We start from the raw sequence: 18,043 nt of genomic DNA, 5'->3' as shown, positions 1-18,043 counted from the left end.
ATATCCTAGGCATAAATCTCGCAAAAATATCTCAAGCGTGGTCTACAATGACAGTAAGCAGTAAGAAGTAAGCATAAGCGGTAAGAAATAAACCAATCACAGTCGATTATGACAAAAATAATCAACTGTGGTTGGTCCATTTCTTACTGTTCACGCTTTCTTCTTATTGCTTACGGCCATTGTAGACCACGCTTTAGAAACACTGCGTTAAATAAAAAAATGTTTCAGACAAAAGTCGTTTGACTTGAAGGGGGACATAAAACAGCGATAGCACTTTGTTAATAGATGGTGCCACTTTCAAAATATTCACTGACCATCAATTTTTATAAATGAAAATCCCAACCTTTTATTATATTTTCTTTTTCTACTAATTAATTTGAACAACTTTTGTCTGAAACATTTTTTATTTGCTTAATATTTTTTGAGATATTTAAGGAAAACTTGGTAACTTTTCCAACATTTAACTTATGATATCTGGCTAACTATTCGTCGAAAGAAAATATAGTATTAGACTTTTTTACTTTATTTAATATCAAGAATATATTAATAGTGCCCTAACTTTTGTTAATTTAATAATTTTGAAATTTCCAAAGGAAATTTCCATTGCAGCCGAAATCACGAATGTCATCTTATATCGATTTTTCTAACGTTTTTTCACTTTATAATGCTGATTTATTCAATCTGTCTGATATATCACTCCGCAACATTGTTGTAATATTCTTGCGATATTGTAGATTGATATATCACATTGAATTATTACTGCGATACTCAGAAATATTACGTAGTGGTCTATCATGCTGGAATATAGCGGCAATATTCCTATGATATTGCAATGAGATTTATCATCGCGCAATATTGTTGTAATATTGTCACTATATTGCCATATAATAGTCACGTTGTAACATTGCAGTAATATTTCACTGATATTGTAATCTGATATATCATTCTGCAATATTGTTATAATATTTCTGCGATATTGTAGATTGATATATCACATAGAAGTATTACTGCGATATTCAGAAATATTACGTAGCGGTCTATCATGCTGGAATATAGCGGCAATATTCCTGTGATATTGCAATGAGATTTATCATCGCGCAATATTGTTGTAATATTGTCACTATGTTGCCATACGATAGTCACATTGTAACATTGCAGTAATATTCCAGTGATATTGTAATCTGATATATCACTCCGCAACATTGTTATAATATTCCTGCGATATTGTAGATTGATATATCACATTGAAGTATTACTGCGATATTCAGAAATATTATGTAGCAGTCTATCATGCTGGAATATAGCGGCAATATTCCTGTGATATTGCAATGAGATTTATCATCTCGCAATATTATTGTAATATTGTCACTATGTTGCCGTACGATAGTCACATTGTAACATTGCAGTAATATTCCAGTGATATTGTAATCTGATATATCACTCTGTAATATTGTGATAATATTGCTGGAATATTATATAATAATCTTGTGATTTTGTAATATTGCTACGATATTATAATATTGCTTCAATATTGCTGCAATATTGCAGTGCTGTGTGGGTATTGTGTGTGACGGATTGCATAATTATATAACATTAATAATGCCCGATATTTTTCACAATATCTTTGAATTTAGTACTCAGAAATATAGCAAATATCTTTCAAATATACAAAAATTCGGCGATTTCAGGCAAAATCATTTATCTACTACTCATACAATATTTTTATAATGTCTACAACTTTAATAATGCATACTCTAAACGACATAAGAATTATTTTATAATGTTTCTAAATACGTGAGGCAGGCCTACGAGCGGCGAGATAACAAAAGAAGTGTATAGCGCGAGATTCCCACGGCCGGCGGAGTTAGCTATACCACGTGTCCCAAAAGTAACGGACCACCCTAATAACTCTTCAGTATTGAAGTTTCAAGGAAAATGATCTGAACAAAAGTTGTAGGGATTTAAGTGAGCTACCTTACGATGACCTTAACTTTGACCTCTACCTCTATTTTCAAGGTCATTTGAAGGTCAACTTGCGTTTTCAAATGAGAATCTCCATATTTTATTACATAATTTTTTTTGCTAATTAATTCGAACAACGTTTGTTTAAAACATCTTTTGATTTGCCTAATATTTTTTGAGATATTTGAGGAAGACTTGATAACTTTTTCAATATTGAATTTACGATATCTCGCTAACTATTTGTCAGAAGAAAAAGTGGTACTAGACTTTCTTGCTTTATTTAACCCTTTGCGGTCGAGTGTCGGCAAATAGCCGCCCAAGCCTCTTTACCGTTGTGGACGCGTGTCGGCATATAGCCACCCAATTGAGTTTACAGCTGCGGAGACGGTATTATGAAGCGGCTCGCGTACGTCTATCTTTCTGAACATACAGGGTCATCGAAAAGTATCGGACCCCCTAATATTTTCAGTTAGAATGCATTTTGGAGAAAATATTCAATAGCAAAGTTGTATAGTTTCAAGCGGGAAGTAAGATGATGACCCCGACTTTGACCTTGACCATGTCCTTTAAGGTCATTTCAAGGTTAACCTTATTTCTTTAAATGGAACCACCAACATTTTATTGCATATTCTTATAGCTTATCTCGAGAGCTTTCCAAGACACTATAATGAAACATTTTGTCATTAAGTACTTTTGGAGTTATAAAGGTTTGAAGTTAACAATTTGTTAAATGGTGTGTGATTTCGGCCAGTTAAGGCAAGAGTGGTGTGTGATTCCGACCAGTTAAGGCGAATTTCATTCCAATTGGTCAGCTTGGGCAAAATATTCAATTGTACCAAACAATTCACAACAAATGTTCAAATTGTTGCCCTTCAACAGCCTGACCATGTGCCAATCTGTTATAAACAGCTGAAACCGCATTCCGGAACGTTTCCGGCGGTATTAGTTCTATCTCTCGAGTTATTCTCCCTCTTAAACCATCTAAATCTTGAGGCTTGGTGGCATAAACTTTACTTTTCAAGTAACCCCACAAAAAAAAGTCAAGTGGAGTCAAGTCCGGAGACCGAGGTGACCACTCAATATGACCCCTTCGCCTTATCCACCTGTCCTAAAAGACCTCATTCAAATATTGACGGACAATGACACCATAATGAGGTGGAGCTCCATCCTGTTGGAAATAAATTTCATCCATATTTCCACCAGCTATGTCTCGAATAGCTGGAACAATTTGTTCGCGAAGCATGACTGTGTGTACTTGTGCCGTTAAATTGCCTTCAATGAAGAAAGAGCCAACTGGTCTACCATTAAGAATACCAGCTCATACGTTAACTTTTTATGGATATTGGGTATGATTGTCTTTTTTCCAGTGAGGATTAACGTCACTCCAGTATCTACAATTGTGTCTATTTACATTTCCAGTCAGTTCAAATGTTGCCTCACCAGAGAAAACAATATTATTAAGTAATTGAGGATCGTCGACAATCATCTCCATCATAAGATCACAAAATTTGATGCGTCTATCAAAATCGTCTTCAGACAACTCTTGGACCAAATGGAGTTTGTATGGATGCCATTTATTCAATTTCAGAATTTTACTGACAGATGCATGACCGATTTCGTGTTCTTGTGCAACGCGATTGATGGAAATGTGGAGACTTTCAACGGAAGACTGTAAAACATCTAATGCCTTATCATTATTTGTTGCTGTTTTACGTCTACCAGAGCTTGAGCGGCTTTTAACGCTACCAATGTCCTCGAAACGTTGAATAATACGGATTACAGTACTTTTGAAGATCCTATTATTTTCATTCCGAAAATTTTCATTAAATAATCGCGTTACTGTTTTATACTCTCTTTGTTGATCTCCCTATCCTCGCATCATTAACAGTGTTATTCGATTTCTTTCAAAAAGCTCCGCCATTCTTAATTAGAGCAAAGAAGAATTAATCAGGTAAGTGATAGGAGATTGATCTAAATAATTAAGTAGAGAAAAATACTAATTATTAAGTGTTGGTCCAACTCAATTTGTTTATTTCAACCAGCACTAGCAAAAAGCTCGTTGAGCAACTGAAAATCTAATAGATCAATTAATAATGTTTACGAAAAAATTCTGGGTTATTGGAAACAAAATGAAGATGTTTGGGACAATCAATTGAAGCGCAATAGCTTCTTTTGTTACAGAAACAATTTTTGGGGTTGTTCGTTTTCGTCCACGAGGTGACTGCTGCTCGCTAAAAAGAAGACAGCACTGCATCAAAGATTCAAATCAGTGATCCGCATTGTTTGCTCCAAGAGCTTATATTACTATTGGTGCTTGCGAGAGTGAGACAATAAAGATCGGCCCCGCCAACGCTTTCGGGCAGATTTCCTCTAACGCCTTCGGACATCATGCATTCGAGCAGCTTCTCGCGATCACCTTCGGGCAGTTTTCCGTCATAGCTTACTAGCATAACCGCTTGAAGCCGTACAACTTTGCTATTGAACATTTTTCCAAAATGCATTCTTACTGAAAATATTAGGGGGAGCCGATACTTTTCGATTAATGTATTTTCTTTAAACCAATTAATTGGTCTCATTATTTCGCGCACAAAAGTATTAAGGTTATGATTACTGAAAACTAAATAATATTTTACAAGATATTTTACATTTTGTGTCAAAAAATTGTTAACTTCAAACCTTTATAACTCAAAAAGTACTTAATGAAAAAATGTTTTACTACAGTGTTTTGGAAAGCTCTCGAGATAAGCTATAAGAATATGTAATAAAACGTTGGGAGTTCCATTAAAAAAATAAGGTTGACCTTAAAATGATCTTGAAGGACATGGTCAAGGTCAAAGTCAAGGTCATCATCTTTCTCCCCGCTTGAAACCATACAACTTTGTTATTGGACATTTTCTCCAAAATGCATTCTAACTGAAGATATTAGGGGGGTCCGATACTTTTCGATGACCCTGTATAACATATGCATGGGTATAGTAGACTAAAGAGTCAAGTTTCCTTTGAAAGAAATTTGAGACAGACGCTCGGTCGTCGGACGGCTCCGACCGCAAAGGGTTAATTTCAAGAATATATTGTTACAATAGTGCCTTAATTTTTGTTAATTTGATGATTTTGAAATTTTCAAAAGTCAGTAAGTTAACAAAAGTCAGGGCGCTATTGTCAAAATATATTCTTGAGAGTAAATAGAGTAAAAAAGTCTAGTACCATTTTTTCTTCCGACAAATAGTTAGCGAGATATCATAAGTTTAATATTGAAAAAGTTATCAAGTCTTCCTCAAGTACCTAAAAAAATATTAGGCAAATAAAAAAATGTTTTAGACAAAAATTGTTCAAATTAACTAGTAGAAAAAGCACTGTAATAAAAAATAAGGGTGCTTGTTTAGAAAACGCAAGTTGACCTTCAAATGATCTTGAAAATAGATGTTAAGATCAAAGTCAAGGTCATCATGAGGTAGTTCACTTAAATTCCTACACCTTTTATTCAGATCATTTTCCTTGAAACTTCAATACTGAAGAGTTATTAGGGTGGTCCGTTACTTTTGGGACACGTTGTATGTGTCGCTCGGCGAAGACAGAGACGTCGTATGTTCTTGTCTAAAGCCCGATGCTGGCCGAAGCACCGAACGCTCACGGACACGGATTCGCTCGTTGTGTGCCCTCAGCCCTCACGCGCTATACTGCGCTACCGGATTGCGTTTCTGGCATCACTGGTCGTAAGTTGTAAGCCATAAAAATTGACGAATCACATCGATTATTACAAAAATAATCGGCTATTATTGGTCAGTTCTTACGGCTTACAACTTACGACACATATTATAGAATGACCTTTAAAGGTTATTGTAGAATGACCTTTAAAAGTTACGACACGTATTGTAGAATGACCTTTAACAGTTATTCTATAATACGTATCGTAAGTTATAAGCCGTAAGAATTGGCGAATCACAGTCGGTTATTACAAAAATAATCGGCTATAATTGGTCAGTTCTTACGACTTACAACTTACGACACGTATTGTAAAATGACCTTAACCCATTTGCATCACAGCTCTAAATACATAACTAACTTTAGAAGTCGGAGATATTCAACTGACAGTCGGCTTGTACCACCGTGCATTAATGCATATCATTGGCGAAAAGAGAATGTCGTTGTGAACATATTACTCCGCGGTTGGTAATAAGTGAATATCATGGGTCGCGGAATATTCAGCGGTTAATGATACATAATGATCATTATGTGCGGATTATTCCGCTTGCGAATGCAAATGGGTTAATGCTGTTCAGTCGGAACGAGAAGGAGCGAAAGTCACTTTCTTTCTTACTCGGCGAGGCGACACTATGGCTACGTTCGCTTTGAGCGCTCACGCGCTGTAAGCGCTTACGCTTATGAGCGCTATTTTCAATCGTTCCGTTTGGCTTCTAAGCGCTCACTTTGAAACAATTAAAATCGTTCGCTTTGAAGGAATAAGTAAATATAAGCGTAAATATGGAAGACAAACATAAACAAATATTAACCTTATTTGCTGAAAACTTACTTTTGTTAGATATTTTGGATAACGAAGAAAAAAATTACAATGAGGAATTAGAAAATATATTTCTCATTTTACCTTTAATTAAAAATCCGATTGCTGATCATACGACTAAAAAATTATGTTGAAGAAATTATATCAGCATACAACGAGGAACAATTTAAATCACATTTTAGGTATATGAAATAATTTTTTAACAAATACATTTTTAAATAATTATTTTATTTCTTCCAAGTTTAAAAAATATTATAAATTAGTTACATTCAAAATATACAATGTACACTTGTTATATTATTAATTTTCACTAAGGTATATTTTATTTATAAAATTTATGATATATATATAATAGAAAAATATTCCAATGCAATCCAAAATCCATTCCAAAAGAACAATCCCAGGCAGCATACATATTTAAAAAAATATAAAAATACAGTATATTTATTATTATTATACAGGGTGTTTGATAGCTGATCATGCAGACGAAAGATGGAGATAGATTGGGTGTAGCCGAGAAGAAAAGTCATGTACCATAATGTCAAATTGGCAATAGTTACCGAGTTATTAATTAAAACATGGGAGCCAACGAGCGCGTAGAGAGCGGAGGGCGGCCGCAGTAAGCACGTAGACATTTTATGCAGGCGGAGTCAGCGAGTGACGGTAGGCAAGCGCGCGTGGCGAGGGGCAACGTAAGCGACAAGAGGCGAGCGCGCGCGATGAGGAACGAGCGAGAGCTTTTTCTTTATAGCCTTTTCCTTATAGCTCGCTCGCTCCTCGTCCTTCGCGCTCGCTCGCTCTTCGTCGCGCTCGCTTGCCTTTTGTCGCTTGCGCTCGCTCTCTCTTCGTCGTTCGCGCTCGCTCGCTCCTCGTCACGCGCGTTCGCCTCTTGTTGTTTACGTTGCCCCTCGCCGCGCGCGCTCGCCTATCGTCACTCGCTGACTCCGCCTGTATCAAATGTCTACGTGCTTACTGCGGCCGCCCTCCGCTCTCTACGCGCTCGTTGGCTCACATGTTTTAATTAATAACTCGATAACTATTGGCAATTGGACATTATGGTACATGACTTTTCTTCTCGGCTACACCCAATCTATCTCCGTCTTTCGTCTGCATGATCAGCTATCAAACACCCTGTATATGTGTGTGTGTGTGTGTGTATGTATGTGCGGTTACATATAAAGAGAAAGAGAAAAATCTTTAGAATTTTATATTTATGTAATTTATATATAGATCTATTTGTGAGAAATTTGATATTGGAAGAGCAACTGCATTAAAAAGTGTAAGGAGAGTTACAAGGGCACTCGTGCATCTTGCTCCGATTTTTATTACGTGGCCTAAAGAAGAAAGAATAGAAGAAGTTTTCAAAGGATTTGCTATGCTTAGTGGTTTTTCTAAAGTAATAGGTTCGCTTGATGGCACACATATTAATATAAAAGCACTAAGTATCAATCCTGAATGTTATATTAATAGGAAAGGCCATCATTCTATACAATTACAAGTAATTTATATTGTTTTAATTAGTATATACAGATGTCTCCTATAAAACTAATTAAGAGTTTCACTATATATAGTTACACTATAGTAACACTATATATTTTATATAGTTATACTATATAAAATATTAGTATAAAATAGAATTTTGATTTTGTGTATTTCTTTTTAGGCTATCTGTGACCACGAATTACGATTTATTCATTGTCTCGCTGGACACGTCGGCTCTGTCCATGACCAACGAGTATTTCGTTTATCCGAAGTATCTGAATTTATACAAGATCCAGAGAAGTTTCCACATCATAGTCATAATCATACAATTAAGTCAGATATTGACTCGCTCTCTTCTTTATAAGGCAAACAAAAAACAAAGAGAGAAAGTGTGACTCAATTTGGAGTCAGTAAACTGAATATATTTAGTAAATCGCAATCAGTATCAGTAATCAATAATATAATTAATATAGTAGCCGACGCTGCTTATTCCCTCCATAATCATGTGATGACACCATATCAAGATAATGGACACCTAACCGATAGACAAAAAAATTATAACTTCTGTCACTCATCTGCTAGAACAACAATCGAACGAGCATTCGGATTATTGAAAGGAAGATTCCGCAGTTTACTTACTATTCTTGATATGGACCGTATAGATTGCATACCAGATTTTATTTTGGCATGTTGTGTCTTGCATAATATTTGTTTATTAAGGGATGACGAATTTACAGTCACAAATTTGGAAGTCATAGAAAACAATTGTAATATACATTCGATTGAATGCGCAAATAGAAACGCCTATAGAATAGCAGGCCATCTTAAACGAGATGTTATTTGTAATAACTTAATGATGCGAAATATATAAAATATAACTGAACAAAATGTAATATCCGTATTATTATACATTAACTTAATTTTCTTACCTCAAACAAACTTAAATGCATACAAATTTTAAACAATTAAGATTTCTCTTGGACAACTTGTAACTTAAATATAATATAAACTTTGGTATTCTTAAAACTTATACAAAGTATCTCTCCCTGATTTGTCCATAACATCCATATCATTAATTTAATTTTCTTAACTGAAACAAACTTAAATACATAAAAATGTTAAAGAACAATTAAGGCTTTTTAAAAATATCAATCAATTCTTTAAATAATAACATTTGTTGGCGAATCTTCAGATCAAAATCAGATTTTCTTGATGTCTTCTTTCCATCATAAGTTCTGTTTTATCTCTCATTCCTGTTAGTTATCCGACTATATATTCCACATCATATGTTTGTCGGTTTTTCTCTAAATAAAGCAAATAATATATAACAAATAATATAACAGTAAATTAAACTAATTTAAATAATAACATCAAATTTAATAACTTACTGCATTTTTGTATTTCATCGCTAGATGTGTTGTACTCTGATTCTGATCATGTTTTTTTACCGGTAGATGATGCAGTTGTTACAGGTGACATAAACGGTTTATTTCCTAATAAATCAACAACAAACAAATATATTACAGAAAAATACGGCCATGTTCTCGTCGCATTCCCCGATTTATTATTGTGATCTTTCACAGCTTTATATGTACGCTTTAGATCGGAAAATTTCAATAAGCACTGAGGACCAGTTACATTGTAACCATGTTTCTTCATTATCTCTGCTATAAGAATCCATGCTTTCTTTTACGATATTTTTCCACTTACAAAATCATTCTGATGCATATGATATTCTTCTATTAATAGTAGTATTGCTTCATGCGGCCATTTATATGCTACACAAATTAATATTTTATGAACAATTGTAAAAATTAATAAATATCAGTAAAAAGATATTTAGGAAATACCTCCAATTTCTTCTGGTGATATATTTTCATCTGTTTCTTTCTCTGGATTTATTTCTTTGGATTCAATATCTGTTGCGTCATTAGAACTGTCTGTGTATTAAAATATGCATTTCAATTTATATATATATATATATAAATTGATATTTATATATATAAAACATACATACACGTGTGCGTGAATAATATGTATTGTTAAGTTATTGTACATTGATAAGTTAAAGTGAAACAAAATATACTTATTTCACTTTAACTTATTGCACCAATATATTTTAGTTCAAGAAATTCTTTGAAAAAAGCATATCTTATGATGGTACAAAAGGTATTAAAGCTGAAAATTATTAGTATATTCCATTTATTGATTCATGTACAATTAAGTCAGATATTGACTCGCTCTCTTCTTTATAAGGCAAACAAAAAACAAAGAGAGAAAGTGTGACTCAATTTGGAGTCAGTAAACTGAATATATTTAGTAAATCGCAATCAGTATCAGTAATCAATAATATAATTAATATTAGAATATTAGCTGAAATATATAGTATGTATAACAGTTATATGTTATATAACACACATATAATGTAATTGTTACATTATGTACCACATATTTCAGCTGACATTATAGCATTGATATTGTTACTAATATTTGTGTTTACTAGGTACAAGATATCTATAGTTGTGGAAAACTTATAATACTTTTTGATTGCTTCGTTTAGTTTCTCACTAGCAAAATAAATATCTGTAAAGGGAAATAATTCACACAGAGAGTAAAGAAAAGAAGTAAATTATCAACCATCAGCTACCAAGTTTATCAAGTAATTATCAAGAAAATAGTAAAAAAAAAAGAAAAATCGAAAGAGACAGTTAACCTTTAATTAGTAAGATGGGATCTGAGGAGTGACTGCATGCATTCCATTTCATATTAACTTGTAAGATTTTAGAAATTATAAGAATACAACTAAAAGAAAAAGAAAGAAATCCACCAAATCCCATTTCACCAGTTAAGAGTTAATAACTTATTTATTTGGTGGTAGAATCTAAATTTTTAAATAAAAAGAAAAATTATTTTATTTTATTTATAAATAATAATAAATTGTTAATTGCATTCTAACCTAACTTAATGAATAAACAAAATATTATGACCGGTTAAAAAAATATGTATAAAGAAAGAAACTTACCATTTTCAATCCTTATTGCTTCTTCTTTAGTTATTGCGTAAATTTGTCCAGTTTCAGCATCTTTAAGATTTATACGAATTTTGTCGGATGCCATATTTTATGTTTCGTTTTACGTTCACTTTGGTCAAAATGTGCTTATTAGCGCTCACGCTTTCGTTACCTTACCTCGATGAAATAAGCGACTGTGAGCAAAAGTTATGACGTCACGACTTATAAACGCTTATAACGCCAAAGCAAACGCTGTGAGTAATGCTTATAAGCGCTTAAAGCGTGTAAGCGCCCAAAGCGATCGCAGCCTATGACTACGTTTACATAGCCCAATTTACGCCAAAGTTATAACATCGATGTTATAACTATTGACGTTAGATGCCGTGTAAACACTCCTTTACGACGAAGTTATTACATTGATATAGCAACTCAAAGTCATTTGGTGAAGAGGCTTAGAGTTTCTATATCGACGTAAGGAAGACGTGTAAATGGACGCAGTGTAAATATGACATTAATACCAATATAAAAATTGAACATCTTAACTTGATTGTAAAATTAATTATTCAAGTGTACGGAAGGCGCGGAAAATAAAATAAATAGAAACCAAAAAGCGTGAAAATTGGGAAATCGAAGAAACTCGATATTTTCTTAAATTAATTTCATTTTTAGTTAAATATCATTTTTTATTATATAAATTTTGCTATATAGATATATATATATATTTTATAATTTTCAAATTCATAATATAACCTAAAAGTTCACTTTATTTGTTGATTTATTTACATACTATTCTTTTCATATTCTAATTCTTTTATATTCAGACTACAATCACAATCATTTAATTTTTCCGGCCTTTCATATTGGTACTAATGGAAATCCTTGACTCACTCGAAAGTTATTAAGTTATTTCAAATAGATAAGCGTAAATGTGTAAACGCAACTCACCTTAAGTAGGAGTTATAACATTAGCGTTACTAAGTCGAAGTTAAAAGCTGTGTAAATGTAGTCATCGGTAGACGGAGCAATAGCGTTGTTGCGTAGAAGGCGCATGGACGGGGCACTTCTTCTCGCACTTGCTCGGGCACATTTTCGCAGCACTGTTATATATAGTCTATTTTACGACTATTTTAGATAGTATGTCTTTTACTGACACAATGTATGGACAAAATCTGATATACTGTATAATGCTTTTATTATTGGAAACAACACATTCCCATGTTTTGGATAAACAGAATCACTCAGCACCGGAATGGGCGTTGGAAAATATCTCATTTTTATCCATTATTTTTGCAACATCGGAATATTTGCCGACTGGACCGTGCAAGAAAGATACGGAAAGATTTTTACATGATCTACTTAACGGCTCTACATGGGCTACACTAAGTAAGTTTATATAAATTATATAAATTATATGTTTAACAAATTGAAATATGGAACGAAAGCATTGTTTGATATTGTTCGTTATTATACGTTATTACTATAAATTATACGTTGATGGCTTATCTTATAAAATAATTTGTTAAATATCAAAACTATGTTAAAATATGAGAAAAGCCAAAGGACCTCGCTAATTATACAGGATGTCTCACAGAATAGTAATAGTTAATATTTATTGCACTTTGGATAGTAGAAAAAATGGTATTAGAAAAAATTGAATGACTTAATGAACATTATTTTCTTATAAAGTTAGTTTTTTGTTGATGCGATGATGAAGTAGAAAGCTGCAATTGCATTTTAATTTTAAATAAAATCCTCCTAATTTTTTATACAACTTGATTTCTCAAAATATTCTGCATAAAAAGTAGTAAAGTATAAGATGACTAAAAAATGAGTAATTAATGAGATTTATTAACGTTAAATTTTCAAATTTTCCACCATCATTTCCACCAACAAGTATTTGGCATCGAATATCTAGAAAGATCTTATTACGGAATGATATTACGGAAAATATTACTGTTTGTATTAGGAGCGCAAAAAAGTTCTGAGCCTTTTTTTGCAAAATTCAAAATTTATTTAAAAACAAAACTATATTAATCAACGAAATATTCCCCGTTTGCATCGATGACCTTTTGCCAGCTTTCGGGTAGCTTGCGAATTCCCTGATGGTAGAAGCTCACCGGCTTCGAAACGATAAAGTCATCAATGCATTTTCGTATCTCTTCAAGTGTCACAAAATGTGTATCAGCCAAGAAATGCTGCAGAGACCGGAATAGGTAGTAATTGGAAGGCGCCATGTCTGGGCTATACGTCGCGTGCGGGAGAAGTTCCCAGCCTAACGCAAAGATATGGTCCTGAGTCACTTTCGCAACATGTGGTCGGGCATTGTCATGAAGCAGTATCACTTTACGACGTCCTTTGCCAGTAAATGGCCTCTTTTCTTCAAACGCATCGCTCAAATTGCTCAATTGTTACTGATAGCGATCTGCCGTTACTGTTTCACCCGGCTGTAACAACTCGTAATACAATACACCTTTCCATTCCCACCATATGCAAAGCAAAACCTTCTTGGCGTGGATATTGGTCTTTGGCGTCGATGTCGAAGGTTGACCAGGGTCAACCCATGATTTTTCGGATTATCGTGACGCTTCGGATTATCATAAAATATCCACTTTTCATCACCTGTAATGATTTAGTACAGAAAATCCTTTTTCCGGAACTTTGAAAGCAAAGTGAGTGCCGTGTCACGCCGTCGATTTTTGTTGTCTTCGGACAGTGCATGCGGAACCCATCTGCCTTCCTTTTGAACTTTTCCCATTGCACGTGTAAACGTGTGGAAATGGCTTGTCGCGTAACGCCAAGTTGCTCTGCAAGCTCCTTTTCAGTTTGTGCAGAGTTTATATCCAACAATGCTTGCAGTTCGTCCGTTTCAATCTTTTGAGGGCGTCCAGCACGCGGTTCATCTTCAAGACTGAAATCTCCTTGGCGAAATTTTTGATACCACCTTTTACACGTAACATAACTTACAGCGTTCTCTCCATATGCAACACAGATCATTTCAGTGGCTTCAGCAGCATTTTTCTTCAGATGAAACGCGAAGTGGATGGAAAATCGAATATGCTCTTTTGTTATTGCCATCGTGAACACTGCTGATTTTAAGGTTATGTGCATCAAACGCCAAATCGCACGATGTTTCGAAAGACCAAATGTCACTGCTTTAAAACCGCAAGAGGGCGGGAAAATTAATGCAATTTAAATTGTGGTTTCAGTAGTATGAAATCTAGGGCTCAGAACTTTTTTGCGTTCCTAATAAATATTCGATAGCATCGAGAGTAACAGTGACGTCTATTCCTAACGGCCCATCTACATAGGTAGCAACACGTAAAATGCAAATTGGAAGATGCAGTTTTTCACAGTCGATAATTTTTCGGAATAATTGACTGTCGTTGGTCAATTTACTTACGTCTTAAAACTAACGGCTTATTGTAGAGGGCCTGTAAGACTCGTACAGAGTAATAAATGAATTTAATGAAGAGCATATCATTATGGAATTTTCAAACAGTGAAAAAGTAGATATCTTTAGCATCTTTGTGCTTTGCAATAAGAAAGCTATAAGTGCTACAATTATGTATCGTCATGTATAATCAACTTTACCTTATACCATTTTTTCCTATAGTCCAAAGTATGCGATAGATATTTATTGTTATAATTCTGTATATGATTTTGGAGCTCAGTGAAATTAGCCAATTTTTACATATATTGTAGCTTATGTCTGACTAAACTAATAATGTAATAAACTCAATTTTAAATAATAGATAATTTTTTAGTTACAATCAGTCAAGGAGGAAAAATCGGACTGGAGTATATCGAAAACTTTATAAAAAAATAGATCAATATATGTAAACAATTACGACTTCTCATAAGTCACACACATGCATATATACACAGACATGAAACCAGCTTCCTACTATATACCGTAGACGATCCGCGGCAAACTGTATGCGTCGAGGCTGAGGCGATGACGTTTTGACACTTTGTCACCGCCGGTGCGCGGCGAGGCGATGATGAACGCATGCAAATCTAAGCGTGTTTCCTCTTTGCCAAAAGTGTGTGGCGCACACTCCTGGGTTGCAGGCATTAATTAAATGTTTATTAAACACGACGACAAATGCAAATTAAACGCAATTGCGCGTGTTAAAATTATTTTTTCACGTGGAAACGCTATCATTTCCACACCATCTTCGATGAGGTAGATAGCTTGGTGCGTTTGTTTCTACGTGGTTTCCCCAGTAGGCCTAATCTACGGTTACTAATTAGTGTAGTAACTGTTCGAAGTGCCTTCCTGCAGCTTGTAAGCAGAGGTCAGCTCTTCGTGTTATCTGTTGCGTCGGTGCACCATATCCAGCGTGATGGTAGCGAAGGCCGCAATAATTGCTGCACGTACCTCCTCTTCTGTACCATCGCGCCGTTGCTTGACTAAGGATTTGACGTATCCCCATACAAAATAATCGAGAACGTTCAAATCCGGCGACCGTGCCGGCCAAGTGATTGGGCCACCGCGACTCATCCACCTGTGCGAAAAACGCATATTTAATATTTCTCGCACTGTACGCGAAGAGTGTGCGGGAGCTCCATCGTGCTGAAATACCATAGTTTCGCGTGCACGGAGAGAAACGTTCTCGAGAAGAAGAGGTAGCTCGTTCTCAAGGAATTCTGTGTACCTCTGCCCATCGAGACGTGGCGGTAAAAAAAATGTGCCGATCTGAAAATAATTACCCCATTTAAATAATTATACGTGTAATAAAACATGTTCCGCATGTTACAAATTACAAGAATACGTACCACTCTGTCTGCAATTACTCCTGCCCACACGTTCACCGACCATCGGTATTGAAAGGCGCATTGGCGAACGGCATTTTCGGCCACAGCAATGTGTTGTGAGAATTAAACACGCCGTTCAGTGTGAAAGTCGCCTCACCCGTCCACAGGAAACGGTCGGGAAAAATTCATTTCGCCGACACTATGCGAGAAGACCTGCGCGTCTTTCACGTAGATATATTAACATTTTTTAATTTAGTCTCTCATAAAAATAATAAACATACCTGCACAAAAGTGCGCCCGCGGTGCTTCATCACGTGGGAGTAATTGTTGCACGCGTCGATAACGGTAGGGCCACAAATTATTTCGACGCAAAATGCGATGCACCAAAGATTATCATTATCATTATCATAAATATTTTTCTCTAACCACCTTTTACGACTTTTATATTCAATATTTTTTCATACAATATTTTAGAAAATATTAGAGTGGAAACTTTTCAAATAAAACTCTGCTTATACTTATATGTGTAACATATGTACTATATTTTAAATTTTATTTTAGTGTTTGATTCTTCTACGAAGTATCCGGAAGGTGTATTCTACGGTCATACAAGACACTTGGGAAATTTTGATGAGTGTTACAATATGCAAGTACATATCGTGGAAGAGAGTGATAATGCTCATGAAATCAATGGCAAATATTGTTTAGTCAATATTGAATACAATAAGAAGCAAGTGACATCGATTCCTCAAAAATTATCAGTTTCAGGATACATGAACGATATTTTGAGTGAATTGAACATGAACAATTCCTTTTGGGAAGTGTTACAGGTATTCTATCATTCTACTTCACAACAAATCGAACGAAACTAAATAGAACAAAGTTGTATTAGGATATTAATGTGTAATTATAAATTACATACTTCAAGAATAATTACTATATATATACAAACCTTAACATATTTTGAAAGTATTATTTTGAAAGTATTTTGAAAATATATATTATAAGGAAGAAAACTCAATCTGTTCATGTCGAATTCGATCGTCTCTATTCCTGCTTCTTTACATCGCTACAATTTTCTCCATTTGCTTTCTCTCTACGTTTGCTGTTTAAACCACTATTTAAATTGAACGTCACTTGCTCGTCCATATTTGCTTGCTTATTGTCAGTTGTACTACAAATACTATTATATATTACTACATACATACTGCTTCGTACTACTACACACTACACACTATTACATACAATACTACTATATTTAAGATTATAGTGCTACATAACTATACGTACAAAATGTGTAATTTTAATAGTCGAATTAAAATATCTACGTAACATCTGACGGAAAAATCTAATGTGATAATGTTTATATAACAATAGAAGAAATAAATGTAAGATTTCACTCTAGGTTTAAAGTTCGATTCCACAAACATACAAAAATTAGTCCTGTGATCATATGCGAATTAAGTCCTCGACTAAAGAGGATAATATAACAAATCATCTTTAAGAACAAAATTAGATTTATTTTTAGTTGAAATAAAGAGCTCACGACATGTCTCACACTCAATTATGATTGACTTCTATTGTTTTTAAACTGCTTGTTAGCTCTCTCAAGGCTCTCTCTGGCCGATCGATAATATCCTTCAAACCTATTCTAGAGAAAACGCGATTCCTGTATACATTTGATAAGAAAGATAAGAAAGATATCATATTCTACATAAAGTAATGTTTAAACAAAAGTTATAAGAACCCAATGTAGCCATGACTAATGATACTCTTTTTAACTTTTACTTTTATTCCAAATGGGAAACTGGTGTTTCAAATCGGAAATCAATTCCTTAAGTACAATATAATATATTTAGTTGCAGATGCGAATTAAAAAATCCCAACGATAACAAAAAACAATCTTTATTTAAATATTCGTCACATAAAATTTCTTTTCTGTTCCGTTTTGTTCAACATTTTACTTACTACAATTTATTTACGACACGTCGATTTAGAAACTAATTGATTATTTATTCATTTATTTAATATTTTTGTACTTAGCAATTGGAAGATAGCCATGTATGCAGAAATCGTTTACAACTGGCTTTATGTGTACCGGCGACCTGCAGTGCGGAAACTGTAGAAATAGCCTTGAGGGAACCATTAGAAAGACTTGGAGCGGGTAAAAATATTGAATTTCAGATAACTGTGCAACCTAATTCATGTTCCACAATTAAAGAAGCACCAAAATTTAATTTCGGTGCCGGAATTTACTGGTAAATTTTATTCACATCATAAATATGAAAAAAATATCATATATGTAACTTTAA

General features: G+C 34.2%; 2 protein-coding genes across 2 annotated transcripts in view; both read left to right on the top strand.

The window, feature by feature from the left end:
* Nucleotides 1-7,706: 7,706 nt before the first annotated feature.
* On the top strand, nt 7,707-9,019 carry LOC112590452 (putative nuclease HARBI1; the record flags this gene model as incomplete). Its single annotated transcript, XM_025306922.1, has 3 exons — nt 7,707-7,979; nt 8,145-8,277; nt 8,413-9,019. Coding segments are annotated over 3 exons (828 nt in total), but the record flags the coding sequence as incomplete, so codon positions are not given.
* A 3,108-nt stretch (nt 9,020-12,127) lies between these two features.
* Nucleotides 12,128-18,043, top strand: part of LOC105187103 (nose resistant to fluoxetine protein 6-like) — a 34,484-nt gene continuing 28,568 nt past the window's right edge. The window contains exons 1-3 of the mRNA XM_025306920.1: nt 12,128-12,356; nt 16,293-16,561; nt 17,775-17,989. Of these exons, the coding sequence (XP_025162705.1) occupies nt 12,128-12,356; nt 16,293-16,561; nt 17,775-17,989 (713 nt within the window). The remainder of the gene's footprint in view (nt 12,357-16,292; nt 16,562-17,774; nt 17,990-18,043) is intronic.

This window comes from Harpegnathos saltator, unplaced genomic scaffold (assembly GCF_003227715.2).
Source record: "Harpegnathos saltator strain DR-91 unplaced genomic scaffold, Hsal_v8.6 scaffold810, whole genome shotgun sequence".
Taxonomy (NCBI): Eukaryota; Metazoa; Arthropoda; class Insecta; order Hymenoptera; family Formicidae; genus Harpegnathos; species Harpegnathos saltator.
Note: the sequence above shows the minus strand (reverse complement) of the source record. Positions and strands in the feature narration are given on the sequence as shown.